Consider the following 25,719-nt stretch of genomic DNA (forward strand, 5'->3'; position numbering starts at 1 on the left):
AAGCTATTTCTCATCATCTGTCACAAACTCTCGACTTGAGATGGACTGGACGTGTTTTTGTGAGCTGCTCGTATGCATTTCATATGTTAGTTCAACAAAATCACATTATGATGCTCGAGTGACGGTGAAAAATAAAGGTAAGCTCATATTTACTCCAAATATTTCATCGGTTTTATTCTCAAGATCATCGTTCCGTGAAGAAAAAGACTAACCAATTATTTTAGATCATGTTATGTTGAAAAACAGGCAAATATTTATTAATAATGTTATGCGAAGATCCAAATGTAACGATCTTTGTAAAGAATGGTACAAAATCTGTAAAACTGTAACATTTTGAAGTCCCTCCCGAGAGAGAGAGAAACATAGTAACACTTTAGAATAAAGTTCATTAGTTAACATGAACTAAGCATGAACAACACTTCTACAGCATTTATTCATCTTAGTTCATGTTAATTTCAACATTTACTAATGCATTATTAAAATCAAAAGTTGTGCTTGTTAGGTTAGGGATAGTTAATATTAGTTTTTACTGTATTCATTTTATAGTAGGAGTTCAAACATCATCTTCTTCCTCTTGTGTGTGAAAGCCTCTCTTCATTTTCACACGAATTGTAACAGAACTCTATCTTAACCACCCATGCAGCCACAAACCACTCGAGTCTCTTATCTCAGACTCACTGCTGGCTCTTCTGCACGTTTGAGTAGAATTTATGTATATTAATGTACAGGAACTGTATCTATTTATTTACAAATCTACACACTTTATAATACAAGTCTCTGTTTCAGATATAACCAGGTTTTCTTTTGAAAACAACAATAATATTAATTTGGCGAAGCTCGTCACCTCTGGTAACAAAATCATATGGGTCGGAGGAAACAAGAGCCTCTATTCCATCGTCCCAACAAAAGCCTCCAGACCCCATCAGGTACCTCATGTACAGTAGATCTCAGAGGGTAATTTAACACCTGAACACTTCACATCGGCTGGTGACTCTAGAGCAGGGGTGCAGCCCTGCAGAGTTTAGCTCCAGCCCTGATTAAACACACCTGATCAAGCTAAAGTCCTTCAGGCTGATTTGAAAACTACATGGTGTGTGTGAGTGTGAGTGTGTGTGTGAGTGAGAGAGAGAGTGGGTGAGTGTGTGTGTGAGTGTGAGAGAGAGAGTAGGTGAGTGTGAGTGAGTGTGTGTGAGTGTGAGAGAGAGAGTAGGTGAGTGTGAGTGAGTGTGTGTGAGTGTGAGAGAGAGAGTAGGTGAGTGTGAGTGAGTGTGTGTGAGTGTGAGAGAGAGAGTAGGTGAGTGTGAGTGAGTGTGTGTGAGTGTGAGAGAGAGAGTAGGTGAGTGTGAGTGAGTGTGTGTGAGTGTGAGAGAGAGAGTAGGTGAGTGTGAGTGAGTGTGTGTGAGTGTGAGAGAGAGAGTAGGTGAGTGTGAGTGAGTGTGTGTGAGTGTGAGAGAGAGAGTAGGTGAGTGTGAGTGAGTGTGTGTGAGTGTGAGAGAGAGAGTAGGTGAGTGTGAGTGAGTGTGTGTGAGTGTGAGAGAGAGAGTAGGTGAGTGTGAGTGAGTGTGTGTGAGTGTGAGAGAGAGAGTAGGTGAGTGTGAGTGAGTGTGTGTGAGTGTGAGAGAGAGAGTAGGTGAGTGTGAGTGAGTGTGTGTGAGTGTGAGAGAGAGAGTAGGTGAGTGTGAGTGAGTGTGTGTGAGTGTGAGAGAGAGAGTAGGTGAGTGTGAGTGAGTGTGTGTGAGTGTGAGAGAGAGAGTAGGTGAGTGTGAGTGAGTGTGTGTGAGTGTGAGAGAGAGAGTAGGTGAGTGTGAGTGAGTGTGTGTGAGTGTGAGAGAGAGAGTAGGTGAGTGTGAGTGAGTGTGTGTGAGTGTGAGAGAGAGAGTAGGTGAGTGTGAGTGAGTGTGTGTGAGTGTGAGAGAGAGAGTAGGTGAGTGTGAGTGAGTGTGTGTGAGTGTGAGAGAGAGAGTAGGTGAGTGTGAGTGAGTGTGTGTGAGTGTGAGAGAGAGAGTAGGTGAGTGTGAGTGAGTGTGTGTGAGTGTGAGAGAGAGAGTAGGTGAGTGTGAGTGAGTGTGTGTGAGTGTGAGAGAGAGAGTAGGTGAGTGTGAGTGAGTGTGTGTGAGTGTGAGAGAGAGAGTAGGTGAGTGTGAGTGAGTGTGTGTGAGTGTGAGAGAGAGAGTAGGTGAGTGTGAGTGAGTGTGTGTGAGTGTGAGAGAGAGAGTAGGTGAGTGTGAGTGAGTGTGTGTGAGTGTGAGAGAGAGAGTAGGTGAGTGTGAGTGAGTGTGTGTGAGTGTGAGAGAGAGAGTAGGTGAGTGTGAGTGAGTGTGTGTGAGTGTGAGAGAGAGAGTAGGTGAGTGTGAGTGAGTGTGTGTGAGTGTGAGAGAGAGAGTAGGTGAGTGTGAGTGAGTGTGTGTGAGTGTGAGAGAGAGAGTAGGTGAGTGTGAGTGAGTGTGTGTGAGTGTGAGAGAGAGAGTAGGTGAGTGTGAGTGAGTGTGTGTGAGTGTGAGAGAGAGAGTAGGTGAGTGTGAGTGAGTGTGTGTGAGTGTGAGAGAGAGAGTAGGTGAGTGTGAGTGAGTGTGTGTGAGTGTGAGAGAGAGAGTAGGTGAGTGTGAGTGAGTGTGTGTGAGTGTGAGAGAGAGAGTAGGTGAGTGTGAGTGAGTGTGTGTGAGTGTGAGAGAGAGAGTAGGTGAGTGTGAGTGAGTGTGTGTGAGTGTGAGAGAGAGAGTAGGTGAGTGTGAGTGAGTGTGTGTGAGTGTGAGAGAGAGAGTAGGTGAGTGTGAGTGAGTGTGTGTGAGTGTGAGAGAGAGAGTAGGTGAGTGTGAGTGAGTGTGTGTGAGTGTGAGAGAGAGAGTAGGTGAGTGTGAGTGAGTGTGTGTGAGTGTGAGAGAGAGAGTAGGTGAGTGTGAGTGAGTGTGTGTGAGTGTGAGAGAGAGAGTAGGTGAGTGTGAGTGAGTGTGTGTGAGTGTGAGAGAGAGAGTAGGTGAGTGTGAGTGAGTGTGTGTGAGTGTGAGAGAGAGAGTAGGTGAGTGTGAGTGAGTGTGTGTGAGTGTGAGAGAGAGAGTAGGTGAGTGTGAGTGAGTGTGTGTGAGTGTGAGAGAGAGAGTAGGTGAGTGTGAGTGAGTGTGTGTGAGTGTGAGAGAGAGAGTAGGTGAGTGTGAGTGAGTGTGTGTGAGTGTGAGAGAGAGAGTAGGTGAGTGTGAGTGAGTGTGTGTGAGTGTGAGAGAGAGAGTAGGTGAGTGTGAGTGAGTGTGTGTGAGTGTGAGAGAGAGAGTAGGTGAGTGTGAGTGAGTGTGTGTGAGTGTGAGAGAGAGAGTAGGTGAGTGTGAGTGAGTGTGTGTGAGTGTGAGAGAGAGAGTAGGTGAGTGTGAGTGAGTGTGTGTGAGTGTGAGAGAGAGAGTAGGTGAGTGTGAGTGAGTGTGTGTGAGTGTGAGAGAGAGAGTAGGTGAGTGTGAGTGAGTGTGTGTGAGTGTGAGAGAGAGAGTAGGTGAGTGTGAGTGAGTGTGTGTGAGTGTGAGAGAGAGAGTAGGTGAGTGTGAGTGAGTGTGTGTGAGTGTGAGAGAGAGAGTAGGTGAGTGTGAGTGAGTGTGTGTGAGTGTGAGAGAGAGAGTAGGTGAGTGTGAGTGAGTGTGTGTGAGTGTGAGAGAGAGAGTAGGTGAGTGTGAGTGAGTGTGTGTGAGTGTGAGAGAGAGAGTAGGTGAGTGTGAGTGAGTGTGTGTGAGTGTGAGAGAGAGAGTAGGTGAGTGTGAGTGAGTGTGTGTGAGTGTGAGAGAGAGAGTAGGTGAGTGTGAGTGAGTGTGTGTGAGTGTGAGAGAGAGAGTAGGTGAGTGTGAGTGAGTGTGTGTGAGTGTGAGAGAGAGAGTAGGTGAGTGTGAGTGAGTGTGTGTGAGTGTGAGAGAGAGAGTAGGTGAGTGTGAGTGAGTGTGTGTGAGTGTGAGAGAGAGAGTAGGTGAGTGTGAGTGAGTGTGTGTGAGTGTGAGAGAGAGAGTAGGTGAGTGTGAGTGAGTGTGTGTGAGTGTGAGAGAGAGAGTAGGTGAGTGTGAGTGAGTGTGTGTGAGTGTGAGAGAGAGAGTAGGTGAGTGTGAGTGAGTGTGTGTGAGTGTGAGAGAGAGAGTAGGTGAGTGTGAGTGAGTGTGTGTGAGTGTGTGAGTGAGTGAGTGAGTGAGTGTGTGTGTGTGTGTGTGTGTTGGAGCAGGATTGGAACAAAATTCTTCCTCCAGGAACTGCGTATGACCTGCTCTAGATCATTTGCCAAGAGAAAGATGATATTTTACATTAAACAGTTATGCAAAAGCTCATGTACTGTAACTTCTCCAATGCAAAACATTTGAAACATTGAAGAAAACAGGCTATTCTTATGAAAGTCACTTATGAGTTTATGGCTCGATAAGCAAGAATGAAGACATCACTTCTGTTATGATCCCATATTTACATACTGTCATAATGTTGTTTGTAATATGATATCTTCGCTGTACTTGAATCCTTAGGTGAATGTGACTCTTTGTAAGAATGAAAGCAAAGATTCAGACACTTCTGTAAGTATTAAATGTCTAAACTCTGTTTCTGTTTATTCAGAACTTTTGATATTCAGGCTTCCCACAGGATCAGGTTTTACTGATTGCGTTTACACTGTAGTCTGATAATCAGAGACATTTGGTTTATTGAAATAACCTGTTTTATTAGTTTACACACAAATAATGAACAAGAAAACCATGTTTACAAGATGTGAAAAAATTAAATATTCAGGCTATTTTTTAGTAATAGCATCAAAATGTAATACCAATTTGTTATGCGAGTTGTTAAATAAAGTTTATTTATATAAAGTTGTTAAATGTTAAAGCATGCAAAATGTCAGTGGGAAACTTGTATGTACTCATGTTCTCCTCTCATGTTTGCAATTTCTCTGAGTGTACGACTTCTCCTTCGGCTGCACAAGATTTTATACAAGTTTTATAAATTCTTTGGTCAATAATGTACAATATACACTGCCTTTCAAAAGTTTGGGATCAGTAAGATTTGTAAGGTTTAAAAAAAAGTCTCTTCTGCTCATCAAGGCTGCATTTATTTGACCAAAAATACAGAAAAAACAGTAATATTGTGAAATATTATTACAATTGAAAATAATGGTTTTCTATTGTAATATAATTTAAAATGTAATTTATTTCTGTGATGCGCAGCTGTATTTTCAGCATCACTACTCCAGTCTTCAGTGTCACACGATCCTTCAGAAATCATTCTAATATGCTGATTTATTACAATTTTGCTGCATAATATTTTTTTTGGAACCTGTGATACTTTTTTCAGGATTTTTTGATGAATAAAGTTAAAAAGAACAGCATTTATTAAAAAAATTGAAATCTTTTGTAACAATATACACTTACCATTCAAAAGTTTGGGGTCAGTATTTTTTATTCTTTCTTTTTGAAAGAAATGAATGATTTTATTCAGCAAGGTTATGTTAAATTGATAAAAAGTGATAAATCAGCATATTAGAATGATTTCTGAAGGATCATGTGACACTGAAGACTGGAGTAATGATGCTGAAAATACAGCTTTGCATCACAGAAATAAATTATATTTTAAAGTATATTAAAATAGAAAATCATTATTTTAAATTGCAATAATATTTCACAATATTACTGTTTTTTCTGTATTTTTGGTCAAATAAATGCAGGCTTGATGAGCCGAAGAGTCTTCATTAAAACACATTACAAATCTTACTGCGCAGTGTATTTTCTAAAGCATTTGAATTAAGGATGATTTCCTGTCACGTCACGCATGCGCACTTCAGTAACAAAGGTTAAGTTTCAATGTGTTTACATGAACACATGTTTTATTATGCATAAATGAACATTGATATAAAAATGCTCTTTCAGCTTGTGTCCCATTCAAGGTCACTGACTGCTGTTTAACTGTTGATTTTTCCAGCACTGTTCATACAGGATCTCTCTGCTCAGAGAGGGTGTTGATAGAAATCTCCTCTTCATCTGTAGATCGCATGATGGAAATACAGAGTGCTGTAACTTGGTATGTCCTGTTTTTACTGTATGCATTATAAACCTGCATGAAAGCATGAAACTGAGCCATGCGTTTTGTTCCAGAACTCCAGCTATTCTCAGATCGACTGCTTCATGTCAGAAAATTATGAGCCAGATATTAATGAGCCGTCATTACTTGTTGGTGAGTATCGCACATTGTGTTGATGCATGCATGTGTGCACACATTCGTGCTGCAGTTTTGGAGCACAAATTAGAATCGCACAAACAATGATAGTTTCATTTCTTGCTGATATTGAAGGGCTGCATTCAGCGTCCAAATGTATAAGCAATGGTGAATATGAAACATTCTTGACCACCCACTCAGATTCTGTGACAGTGACTAGTTTATTGTTCGACACATAGCTGAGCACAGTGGCATATTATTATTTAATATTAGAGTCAGGAACATATCGGGGAGGCTGTACTTAGTTTGGTTTCTCAAACATGAAATGGTTTTAGAAGTGCAACTGTTTTATTTCTGGCTCCCAGCAGGTGATTTGAAGCGGAACTATTCTTTGGTAAAGCTGCTGTTTTTGGTGCAAAACAGCGAATGGCTGCAGAAATAGTCAAGTAAAACTCTTGACAATATGAAAGTGTTTCAACGTGACGTCACATTGCTTCAGGAAGCCGCAGACATGTTAAAACCCAGTACTTCTACTGATGCCCATAATGCAGTTCGTGCATTTGCATGATATCATTTATTGCTGATACTACATATAACTGATTGTTAATGTTCAACTCGTAACATGACCGATATCATGTTAGCAGAAAACTTCACGCTCATGTCATTTCCAGACCCATATGACTTTCTTCTGTAGAACACAAATGGAGATGTTTAGCAGAATGCTCATGCTGCTCTATTCCATATGGCTGTCAAGCTCCAAAAAGCACCATGAAAGTATTTATAACAGTATGCACTTGTGATGCACATGTGATGCATTGCGTGAGGAGACTCAACAGAAAATCTTGTATTGAAAACAGCAGTTTGGACATTCTGCTATAAATTAAGGGTGCTCCGATCAGGATTTTTGGAGCCGATCACCGATTATCACCGATACTGATCTGTTTGAAACCTTCTTTTTATCATGTAGATTTAATTTTAGTGATGCTCCAGTCAGGATTTTTACAGACATTATTCATTCAGAGCCTGAATTTAATTTGTGAAAGTGGGAGGGATTCTCCTCTTAGCCGACTCTTGTAGGGGATATTTTTCAAAAATATATAATTATCTCACCTAAATGTTTGATCATGCAATGCATTTTTGTTTTGTTCTTTACAATGGGGCGGCCTTATGTGTGCACGCTTTGAGTGTGCATGAAGAAGAGAAGAGCACACGAGTGCTGAATGCTTTAAACACTGGCAAGACTTAAAAAGAAATGCAAATGATAAACTTCAGTGATGATGTGACACCGTCTTGATTTTACAAGTGACAATTCTCACACTCACACAGTCAAGTCTCACAGCATTCAGAAGGTTCAAATGGTCATTTTTGGTTGTATTTACAGACAGTGTCTGACAAGAAGGATGTAAATTGGCATTGCGTCTTCAACACAAGCGCTTTTCTGTAATGCAGACTTTAGCTCAGCGGCTTTGTGATGAGGAACTCACAGAGGAACTAGACCTTTCTGCGTGTTGGTGGTCTATAGAGATTGTCTCCAGATATAGATCTGTACAGACTAGGGATGTGGCGGTGATGTGGGGGGGGGTTAATGAGCATGATTGTGTGTATTTTTTGTGTTTTAAAAATGTTATTAATTACACAATGTGCCGATTAATTAATCAAATGAATCTCAAATGAATTAGATTAATTAGTACATCACGTGCTGATCATTTAAAGTCATTATTGTTTTAAATTAGAAAAGCACTGAATAGACATTGCAAAAAAAAAAAAAAAAAGTAGCTTAAGAAAGAAATATTTAGATTCAACATACAAAAACACAAATGTACTGTATTATAGCCTATACTACTCTAAATATAAAACTAAAGTGACGGCAAATCACTGGCTTAAAGGGATAGTTCACCCAAAAATGAAAATTAGCCCATGATTTACTCACCCTCAAGCCATGCTAGGTGTATATGACTTTGGGTGCATAAAGGCCTCCTATAGCGAATCATTGCATTTTTGTAAGAAAAATATCCATATTTAAAACTTTATAAACTGTAATCTCTAGCTTCCGCTAACTGTCGTACGTGCGTTCATTCCGGCGGATGACATAATTAAGTTTTTCCGTCTACACCACATGTTTTGAAAGCACCATACTCGGGTCTGTGCTGACTTACTGTCTGCATGCTAAAGTCATATTTAGAACAAGTTCTGCAGAAGTCCATTCATCCTTGGCCTGGGCGATAAAACGGTATCGATATTTATCGACGGTACACCTTCTTCGGTAACGATATAAAAAATGTTCGATATAGCGCAGGATATAGGCACGTGCTCTGAGTGACACAGACAGCTCACACAAACACGAACATGAGTGCTGTGCCTGCCTGTGATGAGGAGATTGTGAATTAAAAAATTGATATATATAGTCGAATTTAAAATAAACATTTGCATTTGAATGCAAAAATGGTACAATCGAATGTTAGGAGTGCGTCAGGAAGCGTCATCAGTGGAGCACGAGATGCGGTGGTGACGATGTAAGTGACGTTGTTGCATTTTAATGTTTTGTTAGTCTAGCCCACGAGACGCGCCGCGGCTGCGTTATTCATTCAAAATATTAGAGAAATATAGAAGCTCAATGCGGAGAAGATCTTGATTAGGTTAAAACCGAAACCAAGCCATTCACACAGAACGCATATTCAGCGCATTTTTTAGACGGACAAATATGACTACTACACTCGCGTCTCACACAAGAGATATAGCCATGCAAAGTTAAAACAGTTTAAACTTTTAGAAAACACGTTGCGAATTTGTGGAGGTTTATTCCTGCGTGTCTCTTATGTTTTTAAATACAATCTGAGTGAATGGCGCCCACCTGTGGTCTCGGGAGACAAGCCAAAAGTTGCCTTAAGACCTATTTAATCGGTATATAAAACATTAGAAATTAGATATTTGTTTAATTTTTATTGTGTGTTTGACTGTTAAAACAAAAAATATTTGCTGTTTGTCTCAACAAATTGGGTTACTTTAAAAATACAGTGGTTAAATAAAAATAAAAAAAATCTATTGCTCTTCGTTTTAAAAAAGGTTATAAAAAACGTCAATAATTATCGATACCGAACGATATGAAACATTATATCGTTGATACATTTTTTAGCTATATCGCCCAGCCCTACTTCATCCTCTCCACAGCATCAGTGCAGCACTTTGGACAATCATCGCCAAACGTTAAATTACCTGCTGTATTATGCATAATCCATTTTTGAGCACATTATGTTCAGTGCATTTGGAGTTTACAGCTGTTTGCTTGTTTACGGTATATTCTGAGCCAGATTTACTCAACAGGGCAAATAAGCGTGAGAGTGCAATCCTGTAGAAGTGCTGATGGGAGTGGAAATATCTGTGCACGATCTACTGACAATGAGCAAATTAAAGAACACAAACACAGCTATTTTCCAATGACCAATGCAGTCTACAAGGAGTGTGTCTTTGGGGCGTTAAATAATTGCTCAAATGCCAGTAAACTGACTAGCACAAACCTTAGTAAATCACCTTTTTATGATTCATTTAAATACTGTCCTCCCATAAATGTTGCACTTGAAAGGGAAACGCCTGCATATGCAACCCTGACTATAACTAGACCACTAACAACGGTCATACATTATTTCTTTTTATTACACGCTGTCTGATTTCTATATTCCATCTTTTAGATAATATGCTGTACTTTACCAAATCTGGGAAGGGATTGTACAAGATAAACAAGGACGACAAAAACGACAACATTTGGCCTCAGTCAAATGAAGCGGGTGAGAAATCAGATCAAACTAATCTTTCACTACTAAAAAAAAAGTGAGAATTTCACCTTTTCACTGAAATGAGTTCATGTCATTTTCGGAATGATTCTAAACAGTGCTGTTTTTTCTTCGTCGCATTTAGAGCAAACGTACTTGAAGCTGATCGCTGGTAAAGGCCAACACCGGGACAAAGTTTATTCCTTCTTCGCAGAGAAACGCAAAAGTAGAGACGGCGAATCTGAGCAGTGGATTCCACGAGTCTCTCAGAGCTGCATGGTGAGCAGAAATCACACCGGAAAACATGAAGCGCATTTCTGATTGTATTTTACTGCAGTTTTAAACACTTAAAGCTTTACATTTTGTTAATGGTTTAAAAATGTATGTGCAAAAAAAGATTGCATTTAGTGACCTTGTCTAATCTGATAATGATACTCCACCCAAAAACAAAAACGGTCATCATTTACTCTCCATCATTTTGTTCCACCTTCTTCTGTGTGGAGCACAAAGTTTTGAAACGTCAAAACAACATAGGACTGTATTTATTGCACTGAGGGAATGATGTCAAAAAGATCATGTTTGATTGGATGTCTTTAACACAAAGTCTTAAATATGTGGCACTGGTGGCGTAATGACCAAAGACGTCAGTCTGTCCCAAATTAAAGAACACTGCAGATACAATGCAAGAATTTCTCCCGTCTGAATGGCTTGCTTCTAAGTCGATATATTTCCATTGCCAATACGGCTAATGCTATTTACATAATTCAAGTTCAGTTATTTTATTTATTTTCAGGGTTAGGGTTTCTCAGTCAAGTGCACATGCATCAGTATCATCTGATATTATCTGTCAGTAAGCAGAGCTAAATGCAACCTGATGTTCTTGTGTTTACAAGCGCGTACGTCTGAATTTTCTCTACACTTTTTCACCTCCTTAAATGTGACAGCTGTTATTTTAGCAGATATGAAATGCACTTGGCTAATGGCAACACCTACATGTTTAATAGAGATGTTTCTCAGTAACTCGAAGCCACATTCGTGCTAAAGGGAGCAGTTCTATAATTATAACCTCAGGTGTTGGTGACATGTCAGATGTGCCACAAGCAGGTTCTGGGAGTTGTTGTCAAAGCTCTGAAAAGATGCATTTGAGTCATTTCCTATTAAATATCGCAATTTTCCGCAATTATAAAAATAGTGATTCTTACAAGATTTTTTGCTTCATAATAGATCTTCAGTATGAAATCCAGTATGAAAATGAGGAGGTAGATTTCTGGTCCTTATGTTTAAATTTACTTTATTATATCATGTGAGAAATCTTGTGAAATTTCAGCTTTTTTTTAACCCTCTGGTATTGTTCATTTGGGAGTCACACTTGAGTTGTTCGCGGTCAAAAGTGACCGGGCACCTGAAATGCAACCTTTTTTTATTTTTCTGAAATCGTTGTAATATATTTTTGTTCGATAATATTTTTTCTTTTTTCTTTTGTATTTTGAGATAATTTCATGATACTATTTAATATTTATGATCAATTTTTCTCATTGAAAATAATTTTTTTTCTAATATTTTTCTATTACTTTTCAATTATGTTAAAATAGAAACAATGCAATTTTTGAAGGCAGATTAGTTCTATCTGGTGGGAATAAAAAAAGAAAAACATCTGAAATTCCATGGTTTAGCCACTCGATTCCTATAGAGCTCTATATAAAGGCTTATAAATTCTCTAGTTGCTTTTAGACCTAAATACTTATTTTTATTAAGTTGTGGATTTGGTTTTATATTTAGACATTCTCAAAGACAATTTTTTGTAAAGGTTTAGATTTTTTTTTTTTTTTTGAAATGTTGATTTGAAATGTCAGTTTTTGCATTAATTTTACTACAGTCAAACCTGAACACAAAGAAAGACGTTTTGTTACAATTAACATCAGAGTTCAACAAAAATGTAACAAATATGAACAGGAATGCTTTATCAGAGTGTGTCTGTTTTGCACTCTTGATATTTTAGAGTGTCACCCCTTCATTGCTGTGCACTTTTTTTCTGCATCGTGAATGATTTGTAGACACAAAAAAATCTCTCTATTTTCGTATTTTTGCACATTTCCCATTCATTTCTAATGACTGCGAACACCACAAGTGTGACTATTTTTTTTTTATGACCATTTAGCTTTTTCGAATCAAGTCCACAATTTTTTTTTTGTGGTCACATAGCCATAAAAGTAATTGAGTTTCGTACCATTCCGATGAAGTAGCGATTTTTTTAATAAAAAAAAAATAATGTTTTTCCCGGTCTAAAATTTATTCTAATAATCATTTAAACCCCCCTCATGTCAGTCCAACTCTGTATGGCTTTCTTATGCAGAAGAACAGAAGATGTTTAGCAGAATCTTCATGCTGATTTTTGAAGGCATACAGGAGCTTTCAGGCTCCAAAAAGCACCATAAAAGTAGTCCATATGACTCTGTATTGACACGCAGAATTAAACAGAACCCAATCTGTTTCAGAACGACAGAGGCGGCTCAAAGAGTCATCTTCAGAGCAGCTGGACATCCATGATTTTCACCCGTCTGTTCTGTGGCAGAGGATATGAATTCACTCAGATGATAGATGTGGCCACGCTGGAAACGGAAGGCGACACCAAAATTTATGCGCTTTTCAGAAACTATTGGTAAGACAAAAACTTCATCTCATGCTTTGTATTTTAGGTGAGCAGTATGTGTGACTTTAACAGCATTGGGGGTAACACATTACAAGTGTGTTTCCGTTTTCATTTCCGTGTGTGTAACATGTCTGCCCAATTTTAATTGGAAATGCAAAGTCCATTTGCTCTTGCATTTCCAATGCCTAACACAGTCAGCTGTCAATCATTCATGAGGGCGGGGTTTATTGATATAGTCTGAAAGTATGCCACGCCCACTACTGGTGGAAAACAAAGCATCGTTATTCATTCATATGAGGAAAATGTGGAATTTGGCCATTTTTGCAACAAAAACATGCAAATTTATTCGATTTTTTTCTCTCAAACAAAAAATATTTGCTGTTTGTCTCAACAAATTGGGTTACTTTAAAAATACAGTGGTTAAATAAAAATAAAAAAAATCTATTGCTCTTCGTTTTAAAAAAGGTTATAAAAAACGTCAATAATTATCGATACCGAACGATATGAAACATTATATCGTTGATACATTTTTTAGCTATATCGCCCAGCCCTACTTCATCCTCTCCACAGCATCAGTGCAGCACTTTGGACAATCATCGCCAAACGTTAAATTACCTGCTGTATTATGCATAATCCATTTTTGAGCACATTATGTTCAGTGCATTTGGAGTTTACAGCTGTTTGCTTGTTTACGGTATATTCTGAGCCAGATTTACTCAACAGGGCAAATAAGCGTGAGAGTGCAATCCTGTAGAAGTGCTGATGGGAGTGGAAATATCTGTGCACGATCTACTGACAATGAGCAAATTAAAGAACACAAACACAGCTATTTTCCAATGACCAATGCAGTCTACAAGGAGTGTGTCTTTGGGGCGTTAAATAATTGCTCAAATGCCAGTAAACTGACTAGCACAAACCTTAGTAAATCACCTTTTTATGATTCATTTAAATACTGTCCTCCCATAAATGTTGCACTTGAAAGGGAAACGCCTGCATATGCAACCCTGACTATAACTAGACCACTAACAACGGTCATACATTATTTCTTTTTATTACACGCTGTCTGATTTCTATATTCCATCTTTTAGATAATATGCTGTACTTTACCAAATCTGGGAAGGGATTGTACAAGATAAACAAGGACGACAAAAACGACAACATTTGGCCTCAGTCAAATGAAGCGGGTGAGAAATCAGATCAAACTAATCTTTCACTACTAAAAAAAAAGTGAGAATTTCACCTTTTCACTGAAATGAGTTCATGTCATTTTCGGAATGATTCTAAACAGTGCTGTTTTTTCTTCGTCGCATTTAGAGCAAACGTACTTGAAGCTGATCGCTGGTAAAGGCCAACACCGGGACAAAGTTTATTCCTTCTTCGCAGAGAAACGCAAAAGTAGAGACGGCGAATCTGAGCAGTGGATTCCACGAGTCTCTCAGAGCTGCATGGTGAGCAGAAATCACACCGGAAAACATGAAGCGCATTTCTGATTGTATTTTACTGCAGTTTTAAACACTTAAAGCTTTACATTTTGTTAATGGTTTAAAAATGTATGTGCAAAAAAAGATTGCATTTAGTGACCTTGTCTAATCTGATAATGATACTCCACCCAAAAACAAAAACGGTCATCATTTACTCTCCATCATTTTGTTCCACCTTCTTCTGTGTGGAGCACAAAGTTTTGAAACGTCAAAACAACATAGGACTGTATTTATTGCACTGAGGGAATGATGTCAAAAAGATCATGTTTGATTGGATGTCTTTAACACAAAGTCTTAAATATGTGGCACTGGTGGCGTAATGACCAAAGACGTCAGTCTGTCCCAAATTAAAGAACACTGCAGATACAATGCAAGAATTTCTCCCGTCTGAATGGCTTGCTTCTAAGTCGATATATTTCCATTGCCAATACGGCTAATGCTATTTACATAATTCAAGTTCAGTTATTTTATTTATTTTCAGGGTTAGGGTTTCTCAGTCAAGTGCACATGCATCAGTATCATCTGATATTATCTGTCAGTAAGCAGAGCTAAATGCAACCTGATGTTCTTGTGTTTACAAGCGCGTACGTCTGAATTTTCTCTACACTTTTTCACCTCCTTAAATGTGACAGCTGTTATTTTAGCAGATATGAAATGCACTTGGCTAATGGCAACACCTACATGTTTAATAGAGATGTTTCTCAGTAACTCGAAGCCACATTCGTGCTAAAGGGAGCAGTTCTATAATTATAACCTCAGGTGTTGGTGACATGTCAGATGTGCCACAAGCAGGTTCTGGGAGTTGTTGTCAAAGCTCTGAAAAGATGCATTTGAGTCATTTCCTATTAAATATCGCAATTTTCCGCAATTATAAAAATAGTGATTCTTACAAGATTTTTTGCTTCATAATAGATCTTCAGTATGAAATCCAGTATGAAAATGAGGAGGTAGATTTCTGGTCCTTATGTTTAAATTTACTTTATTATATCATGTGAGAAATCTTGTGAAATTTCAGCTTTTTTTTAACCCTCTGGTATTGTTCATTTGGGAGTCACACTTGAGTTGTTCGCGGTCAAAAGTGACCGGGCACCTGAAATGCAACCTTTTTTTATTTTTCTGAAATCGTTGTAATATATTTTTGTTCGATAATATTTTTTCTTTTTTCTTTTGTATTTTGAGATAATTTCATGATACTATTTAATATTTATGATCAATTTTTCTCATTGAAAATAATTTTTTTTCTAATATTTTTCTATTACTTTTCAATTATGTTAAAATAGAAACAATGCAATTTTTGAAGGCAGATTAGTTCTATCTGGTGGGAATAAAAAAAGAAAAACATCTGAAATTCCATGGTTTAGCCACTCGATTCCTATAGAGCTCTATATAAAGGCTTATAAATTCTCTAGTTGCTTTTAGACCTAAATACTTATTTTTATTAAGTTGTGGATTTGGTTTTATATTTAGACATTCTCAAAGACAATTTTTTGTAAAGGTTTAGATTTTTTTTTTTTTTTTGAAATGTTGATTTGAAATGTCAGTTTTTTCATTAATTTTACTACTTTTATTTTTATTTTTTTTTTTTTTTTGAAATGTTGATTTGAAATGTCAGTTTTTGCATTAATTTTACTACAGTCAAACCTGAACACAAAGAAAGACGTTTTGTTACAATTAACATCAGAGTTCAACAAAAATGTAACAAATATGAACAGGAATGCTTTATCAGAGTGTGTCTGTTTTGCACTCTTGATATTTTAGAGTGTCACCCCTTCATTGCTGTGCACTTTTTTTCTGCATCGTGAATGATTTGTAGACACAAAAAAATCTCTCTATTTTCGTATTTTTGCACATTTCCCATTCATTTCTAATGACTGCGAACACCACAAGTGTGACTATTTTTTTTTTATGACCATTTAGCTTTTTCGAATCAAGTCCACAATTTTTTTTTTGTGGTCACATAGCCATAAAAGTAATTGAGTTTCGTACCATTCCGATGAAGTAGCGATTTTTTTAATAAAAAAAAAATAATGTTTTTCCCGGTCTAAAATTTATTCTAATAATCATTTAAACCCCCCTCATGTCAGTCCAACTCTGTATGGCTTTCTTATGCAGAAGAACAGAAGATGTTTAGCAGAATCTTCATGCTGATTTTTGAAGGCATACAGGAGCTTTCAGGCTCCAAAAAGCACCATAAAAGTAGTCCATATGACTCTGTATTGACACGCAGAATTAAACAGAACCCAATCTGTTTCAGAACGACAGAGGCGGCTCAAAGAGTCATCTTCAGAGCAGCTGGACATCCATGATTTTCACCCGTCTGTTCTGTGGCAGAGGATATGAATTCACTCAGATGATAGATGTGGCCACGCTGGAAACGGAAGGCGACACCAAAATTTATGCGCTTTTCAGAAACTATTGGTAAGACAAAAACTTCATCTCATGCTTTGTATTTTAGGTGAGCAGTATGTGTGACTTTAACAGCATTGGGGGTAACACATTACAAGTGTGTTTCCGTTTTCATTTCCGTGTGTGTAACATGTCTGCCCAATTTTAATTGGAAATGCAAAGTCCATTTGCTCTTGCATTTCCAATGCCTAACACAGTCAGCTGTCAATCATTCATGAGGGCGGGGTTTATTGATATAGTCTGAAAGTATGCCACGCCCACTACTGGTGGAAAACAAAGCATCGTTATTCATTCATATGAGGAAAATGTGGAATTTGGCCATTTTTGCAACAAAAACATGCAAATTTATTCGATTTTTTTCTCTCTTAAGAATCTAGAACTGATTTTATGTTAACCTTTCAACCCGAAAAAAAAGAAAGTCGCAGCTCATGTTCAATTAATCAGAGGATGCTCTGAATTCTGCTTCATTTCAGCATTTTTTTTATTCATTCATAAACTATATTTGTATCTTTTTGACGTAACTCGAAGGTATCGCACACTGGAAATGTTGCGTTTAGTTCAAGACAGCCGTTAATATAATCACCAAACAGGCAAAAAAAACACTTAAAGAATGAACAAAGCGGTGCCAATGAGTTTTAAGCTTGGAAAGATAAAGTGTGATCTTTCTCTTTATATGAAGCATACGTTTATGAATCAGATTTATTTTATCTTCTGATTTTACTTGTATTTATTTCTTCTGATTCTCCTATCGTTGCTTTATTATTTTATATTGACATTGAGGTCAAACTATATGCTTTATTTTACATTTTGAACCTTTTATAGTTTGATTTTATGCTTGTGAAGCACTTTGAGTTGCATGAAAAGTAAATGTTTATTATTATTATTATGAAAAATGCACAATACACGATATTTCAGCTTAGGATGAAGTCATTATGTACATTAGCAATAATTTGCGACCTCTTTCAGTTGTGCGGTTCCACAGATCTATCTTCATTTCTTCTTGACGTTGCTTGTTTGTTTGCAGGTAATAAATATTTAGTTCCAGTTTTTTGGCATTGTTTGAAGTGAAAGAAAACAAACAAACTATACAACAGTTTTACGGCTTTTTAGTTGTAAAAACAGTCACATTTATTGGATATTTGTCCCCATTTTTCTCATAGGATTGAATAAAAGTGAAAACAGATCTCCAGTAGTGGGCGTGGCATACTTTCAGACTATATCAATAAACCCCGCCCTCACGAATGATTGACAGCTGACTGTGTTGGAAATACAAGTGCAAAGGGTATTGCAATTCCATTTGAATTTTGTGAGGGTTGGAGTAGGACATGGAGAACGTGAAATAGTAACAAATGCAATGTAATGCATTACTTTCCATAAAAAGTAACTAAGTAACACAATTAGTTACTTTTTTAGGAAGTCTTTAACTGCAGTGTCACCTCTGTAGTTGATTCAAATGTCTTTAAATACCCATGACACCCCAATAAGTGTCTGTTTAAAAGGCTGAGTCTTTTGAATTTGCCGTCACATCAGTGTAAAAAGCAGACATGACTGTTGAACAGGGCTGCTACAATCAATCAAGTGTTAAAAAGTCCAGTACACATCCGTCATTTGACACAGTTCCACAAACGCTGATGAAATAAATCGAACGTGTCTCTGTTTACAGGAACATGAGTGCTGTGTGTGTTTATAACACGACTAAAATCAGCACCATCTTCACTTCCTCTCAGTTCAACTCCACAACGGTTCCTGCGAATCACCGGCCTGGAACGGTAAATATTATACTGTCACTGAAGCGATATATATACTATATAGCAAATCTCGAGTTGTTTTGTTGCAAAATGTAACTATATGTGACCCTGGACCACAAAACCAGTCATAAGGGTAAATTTCTCGAAATTGAGATTTATGCATCATCTGAAGGCTGAATAAATAATCTTTCCATTGATGTATGGTTTGTTAGGATCGGACAATATCTGGTTGAGATACAACTATTTGAAAATCTGGAATCTGAGGGTGCAAAAAAAAATCTAAATATTGAGAAAATCATCTTTAAAGTTGTTCAAATGAAGTTCTTAGCAATGCATATTACTAATCAAAAATTAAGTTTTGATATATTTACGGTAGGACATTTACAAAATATCTTCATGGAACATGATCTTTACTTAATATCCTAATGATTTTTGGCATAAAAGAAAAATTGATAATTTTGACTCATACAATGTATTGTTGGCTATTGCTACACATATACCCCAGCGACTTAACACTGCTTTTGTGCTCCAGGCTCACATATTATCATCCAGCTCTTTATATAAAGATATATAAATAGAGAGATATGTACTATATAGCAAAACTCAACTGCTTGATTGTTTGTATCATTGCAAAATGTATTTATCTAATTATCTACAGTAAATGTGACTATAAAGGCATGAAGATAATAGCACATATACTGTCAGGGATGTCATTATTGAGATCCGCCCTTCATCAGCTGCAGAATATTTGTCTTTGGCACTTCACTAAATGATTCATTCTAGAGTCGCTGAATCACAACATTTGATTCACAGACAATTCAAATGTTGTAATAAAAAAGACAAAGGTACGAGACTGTGTACCTAATGTGTTTTATGAACTGCTCATCTCATAATCTGAATGATGTAATCCAGTCAGTCTGGATTTTTGTGTCCTTTTAAAAGGTTGTAACACTCCAAAGCAACCTAAACCGCATCTGATAGATTGTATCATCACTTCAGTTCATGGAGATTCTGAATGACTTTTTTACATCTAGAACCGACTGTTGAGCTCTGTTCGGATAACAGTTCTCTTTTCCATTCTTCTTCTGACAAACTGCTTGTGGTTCTTTTAGTGTGTTAGAGACAGTACTCGTCTAAGTAGTGAAGTGCTGGCGTTTATGAAGGACCGTCCAGAGATGAAGGACTGGGTGATGCCAGAAAACGGTCCCATGCTGTTTCGACACCAACATTACACTCACATCCAGGTGGACCGAGTACGAGGCTACACCGTCCTGCTTCTGTCTCTAGGTATGCCAGTCTTAACTGGGAACTGTGAGGAACTGAATCATTTAGGGTGTGTTCACACTTGTCATGTTTGGTTCGATTAAACCGAACTCTGGTGCGATTGCTCTGTTAGTGCGGTTGTTTGAGTAAGGGTGTGTTCACACTTGTAGTCACAGGAAGTAATGACATTTTCAAAATATATACTGTATGTGTGTGTATTTATATATACATAATAAATAAACACAGTACACACACATATATTATGTTGACAAAAACTTTTAGTTTGAATGCGATTAATCGTTTGACAGCACTAATATATATGTATATATATATTTCTATAAAATAATTGAAATTAATAATATACATTCATTTCAATGAAAATGATCAAATGCAGTTAACATGTTGCTCAATTCTACATATGTGTCATTTATTATGAAGCGCTTCTCGTCAAACATCCTGCTTCACTCAGAAGTAGACTTCACATAACAGAAGTTAAATTGGTTGTAAATGCAGTTTCATGTTGATTTAAACCAGAGTCTAAATTCTCTTATCAGTTTCACATTTAGAAACAGGAAATGACCGGTACATGCAATTGCTAGTAAATGCAGTGATTAATTGATTATATTGTGTAAGGCTAACTGAATAATAAGGAGTGTAGTACGAGTTATCAGAGTTGCACAATCTAATGGTTTCAAACCCTAGGTAGGTGTCATTATTAGGCACGAAGGCTGTTCCAAACAGTAGGTAGCAAAATTATGCTACCTTATATTGCCAGAATCCAAGTATCACAGTTGCACAATGCATTGTGATGTGCTCAGTGAAAATTATGCATTTAAAATCGGAATATTTCATGCAAAAGCAACATGGAGCAACAAACTTCATCTTGAATAAACTGAGCGTTAGTCGGGTATCTTGAATGCTTCACGCAAGTAGATAAGTTTGTATGATGTGAGAGTTAGCATGCTGTCTAGGTAGGTAGCTCCCTATGCAGACAGATTAGTTAATGTCCTGTTGTGATATTTTCTCACAGAAAGTGGAGGGGTTCATAAAGTGCTGGAAGAGCCTGTTGAACAGCCTGTTTTTATCATTGCGGAGTATCTGCCATTTCCACGAGGGACGCACATCACCAGCATGCTTTTGGACGCTGCAGAGGTACGGCGCAAAAATCCATGAGAAACATGACATCCACCTCACATACATAATCTCCAGAACTGCTCTGAGAGTCGCTTCATGGGCATTTCACCGTTTCATTTGAGAAAAACTATCGTCAAATTATATACACACTAGCATTGTGACGGTGAGGAAATTTTCCCACCGGTTAATCGACGTGTGACAACACCGGTAATACCGGTATCACCGCGGTTTGTTTGTTTGAACTTTCCCTCTTTTCCTCGCTTTCCTTCACTTTTAAATAGCTTAAAAGTGCCGTGCGCATTTTACTTTCACTTTCGAATTAGCGGCAGGTCGGCGTCAATTGCTTGAATGCAACAACAAAATACGTCAAACTCACTTTAGCGTATATATAAAACATAGAACTTTTATTAACAAAACAAATAAAAATACATCATGCTATAGAGCAGGCTATGCATAATATAAAATAATAAATAACTTACATAAAGTTTAAATAGGTATACAAAACTGGAAATAGGCTAAGTAAACATGTATAATATATAACCAAATAAATAAGAAACGTATAACGTTTATTAGCAAAACGAGTAAGAAAGCGTGGAGGCACGTCATACACCTTGATGTCAAATAAAATATATAAATGACACAGTTTAAATAAAGTAAAAATCAGCAAACTATGTGGAACCAATTAAATAAGAAATGAATGTTTAAAAAAAAACTTCCAAAATCACCTTAGATAAACGGCAAAATCAACAGGCTTTTCAAAATCCAAAATATTGCCAAACAGGCACTTTTGCATTTCGTTTCGAAACTAAATCATCCGCGATCGTCTTGTCTGTCTCACCCCACTCTTCTTGTCTGTCTCACCTCACTCTTCTTGTCAGTCAGCTCGACTCACTCTCCTCACTGGAGAAATTAAACTTTACTGAACTAAATGATTTTTATTACTACAAAAAATCAAAACAACGGCAAGCCTAATACACACACAACAAAAACTTCATGGCAACCCATCAAAATAAAAGTTTGGTTCAACTTGAAGAAATTGTGACAGAAATATATTACTATTGTACAGTAGAATGTACATTTCAATATAATAATAATACTAACACTAATAATAGTAATAATAAAATTATTTTTAAAGGAGTAATCACACCATTTTGAATTATTTAACTTTAAGAGTAAACCTCTGTTGTGCAGCACTTCGTTTGCCAAAAAATAAAGGGTTTGTTTAATTTTCATTTGATTAAAAGATAAATGAAATTAAATGTTTTAACCTTCATTTGATTACCAGAATTTCTGTAAAAACTAAACATTTCATAGGCCTCTATTATTGTAAAATAATAATAATAATAAACAGATTTTATGAATTCAATTAATTACACATGCTTTTTGATTGTAAAAATTACATTAAACCATTAAAATAGAATTCAGAAAAAATTTAATGAAAAACTGAATTTGGTAAAAATAAAACAGAATGAGAAAAAAAATAAAACGTATTTCATAGGGTCCTAAAAATTAAATTTTTGTTAAACTTTTAGTAAATTGTTGTTAAATTGTATGTTTCATGATTTCAATTAGGCATGCTTTCTGAGTACTAAATTTTAATTTAACCAGTGAAACTGAGTCCAGAAAAATTTAAATGGTAAAAAACGTAATCCAGAAAAATTTAAACTGAAAATAAATAAATAAATAATTAATAATAATAATAATAATAATAATAATAAAAATAAATAAAATAAATTGGAATTTGAAAAAAAAAAAAAAGATTTTGTGAAAAAATAAAATTGATTTAATAGGGCCCTAAAGTACCTAAATCAATAATAAAATGTTAAAAATTAATACTAATCTCAAACAGAAAAGCATGCCGCTAGCAACACCAAGGTCATGGGTTCGATTCCCAGGGAATGCATGATCTGATGAAATGGTTATTTTGAATGCAAAGCAAGTCGCTTTGGATAACAGCTTCTGCCAAATGCAAAAATATAAATGTTAGTCAGTGTGATCATAACTGTATTAACAAGGAGCGCACAACATAGGATGTTTCATAGGGAAATCTTCAGTTAACATTTGTTTTATTTTACTTTCAATTACTCTGAATGTAGATACACGGAGAGCTTCATTTTTGTCTTTTGTTTTGATTAGTTTCTTGATTTTGTTCTTAAGCATATATCATGTTATCAGCAGTTGGACTCATTATCATGTGTTTGATTTCTCAGAAGCGTCTGTATGTGAGTTCCAGTAATGAAGTTGTTCAGATTGACCTACAGACGTGCCATATATACGGAAATGAGTGTAACGAATGCAGATTATCTCGAGACCCCTACTGTGGTTGGAACGGTTTGCACTGCACCTCCGCAGCAAAGTAAGACCTCGTTCTGCTTGCACACACATCTGCTTCCTTCCTGATCACACGTGTATTTTTAGGATGAAGCAAAAGCTCAAAGCCACTGCTACTAAAGCTCATCGTAGTTCTTTAGACTGAGAGAGTTGTGCAATGATGCTAGAGCATTGTGAGTGATTTTGAGGTGGTTTGAATCTCTGTGATCTGCAGAATGAGTTTCATGCCTAGTATTTGAGGTTTGTTCAAGTCATTACGAGCACTAGTAATGGTCATATCTAAATGAGGCTGAATGATTCTGAAACTCCATAACCACTGAAAAACACTCAACCTCTTTGCATCACTTTACCTGCTCGACCACACGAAGCCCCTTTTATGTAGATCTCCTCTCATTTCTTTATTTTCTACCACTCAAACATTAACATAACTTCCCCCGCCCACACACACACACAAAAAACCCCCACACCTTATGATTAATTTACCAAACAATACATTTATGAATAGTGTATCGAATCCTCATCTCAGTAATGTTTCCTCTTTTCCACAGAAACCCAGTCCAGGATATCAAAGACTGCAGTAAGTTTGACATTTGTTAATGTAAAAATATTTTACAATGAAATATTACAATATTATTTTGTTTTTAGTAATTTTTAGACTTGTAATTAATATTAAATATGAAATAATGCATTATTATTATAATATTTTGATTTAACTATAATAATAATAATTTGCTATTGTTATATTTTGATTTTGCAATAATAATAATTATTTTTTTTTTTACAGTAATATTGATATATAATCAACATTTTGATATATAATCAACCAAATTCGGCAGCCCTTAAAACAAGCACAACAAACCTGGACTTTTTAAAATTGGCATTTAAAACAAAAAATCAAAAGTTTTATTAAAAAAAAAAAAAAAAACGCAGTTAGATTTTTTCCAAAATCATGCGGCCCTACTGTGATTCATAATCAACCAGCTTCATCTGTCATCTAAGACAGAAATTCTCTCTGAGGTTGTTCTAGAGTCTAAATTGACAGCTCACATGTTTTTGAAACAAAATGCTTTCAGATTTACTCATTTATGCCAATTTAACAAACTCATCACATGACCGTCTGTTCAGCAGATATGCCTCAAGCCGCACCATCAAAGACCGAGACGCCAGTGATCCACATCCCGCCTTCCTCAAAACACTTCCTACTCTGCCCGATGACTTCACACCATGCCACGTACCAGTGGGAACACGGTAGGACGCGTGAGGAGTGCGTTCACTCTGAGCAGGGCTGTTTGTATCTCATTAAAAGCATGAACGAGACTCACGAAGGGACGTACAGATGCATGTTTTCAGAGGAAGGCTATCAGAGGACGGTCGCACAATACAAGCTCAGCATGAGCCGCTCAGACGCACTCCGACTCACTCCTGCGCTGTTACCCAGCTTCTTACTTCTGCTCACAGCCTTTCACGTCCTGCTACTGAACTTGTACTTTTGAAAGGATTCCTTGAAGTTGCCATGCACATCCTATTTAATAATATTACCAGTTTTTATTGATTATTATTGCCACATGTGACCCTGGAGCACAAAACCAGTCATAAGGGTCAATTTTTTGAGTTTTGAGATTTATACATCATAGCTGAATTTCGGGATGTGGCGAGATTATATGATGTTGTTGTTGTTTTTGTTATTTTCATGATCAGCAGTGTTTCTGTCATGTGATCAGTCAAGCATTTGGACACAGACTCAATTTCCTTGTGTTCTTAAAAACATTTTGATCTAAAGGAGTCTAAACAGTTTAGTATAAAAAAATAAATTAATAATAATTTCTACTGGCTTGGTACACAAAAAATTAAAATAGTTGTTAGTGTTGTTTTTGAACTGTGTTGCCTTGTATTGTAATAAATAAGCTTATATGACACCAAAATTTTAACTTATATTTTACAATTCCAATTTCGATACCATAGCACTAGCCTAACAAATATAAAGTTCAAACATTATTAAAGACAAGACAGCAGCTGATAAATTAGGCGTTTAAACACAATGCATGGATCCAATATAGTCATACACATCCGATTTCACTCAGGACATAACCAACTGTTTCAGAGAATACTCACCAAGACGGGTATTTGACATACTTTTGTATGTATTTGTCCGTTCAAGCGCAAGAAGAAGAGGAAAGAATACGAGGCTCGCACGTTGCCCGAGATGTGACTCTATGTGTGCGCACAAAACACAGTGAATGAAGATGTTATTCGCATCTTCTTGTGCTTGAATAGGGCTGCACGATTAATCGAATGCGATTGTCATGCGCATCTTGTCAGTAAAGCCGGTTCTGTGATTAGTAGTAAATCTCCAGCACGTGCTTTCAGATGGAGCAGCATTTACTACACAGAGCCGTAGATTATGATCTAGCGTGATTATGAAATCGAAGAAATCGTTCGGCGATTATAAGCACCCTCTGGCCTTCGGATAGAGATTTACGGCTGATCACAGAACCGTGCTTCACTGACAGATACGCATGACAATCGCAGCTTCTGCCTAATCGTGATTTAATTTCGATTAATCGTGCAGCCCTATGCTTGAATGCTTTAAAATCGCTTGAATGTTCGAATTGGCCAGGTGTATTAGTCTGTTAAAGTGCAATAAGTCTTGAGAGAGAACTTCATTCGGGACGCGGCTCTCTATGTGCGCACTGTACACACAGAACACAGCGCACGAATACTGAATTGAGTTCTTTTGCACGTCTTTTTGCGCTCAAATGCTTTAAAAATCGCTTGAATGTTTAAAT

At 36.9% G+C, this 25,719-nt stretch overlaps 1 protein-coding gene across 1 annotated transcript; it reads left to right on the forward strand.

The window, feature by feature from the left end:
- LOC107676407 (semaphorin-7A-like) lies at nt 1–24,732 on the forward strand. Its single transcript, XM_016470949.1, has 14 exons — nt 1–137; nt 787–926; nt 4,479–4,526; nt 5,920–6,018; nt 6,093–6,171; nt 9,840–9,935; nt 10,066–10,199; nt 12,416–12,579; nt 18,121–18,226; nt 19,318–19,492; nt 20,499–20,620; nt 22,813–22,958; nt 23,482–23,510; nt 24,059–24,732. The coding sequence occupies exons 1-14, from the start codon at nt 41–43 to the stop codon at nt 24,424–24,426; spliced, it is 1,803 nt and encodes a 600-aa protein (XP_016326435.1). The 5' UTR covers nt 1–40; the 3' UTR covers nt 24,427–24,732.
- Nucleotides 24,733–25,719: the final 987 nt, after the last annotated feature.

Source organism: Sinocyclocheilus anshuiensis, unplaced genomic scaffold, assembly GCF_001515605.1.
Source record: "Sinocyclocheilus anshuiensis isolate Anshui unplaced genomic scaffold, SAMN03320099.WGS_v1.1 scaffold3377, whole genome shotgun sequence".
Taxonomy (NCBI): domain Eukaryota; kingdom Metazoa; phylum Chordata; class Actinopteri; order Cypriniformes; family Cyprinidae; genus Sinocyclocheilus; species Sinocyclocheilus anshuiensis.

Coding starts and splice junctions, on each gene's coding strand:
- LOC107676407 (XM_016470949.1), top strand. CDS start 41: ATGGACTGGACGTGTTTTTGTGAGCTGCTCGTATGCATTTCATATGTT. Junction 4,527..5,919: donor GCAAAGATTCAGACACTTCT/GTAAGTATTAAA, acceptor TGATTTTTCCAG/CACTGTTCATACAGGATCTC. Junction 6,172..9,839: donor TGAGCCGTCATTACTTGTTG/GTGAGTATCGCA, acceptor TCCATCTTTTAG/ATAATATGCTGTACTTTACC.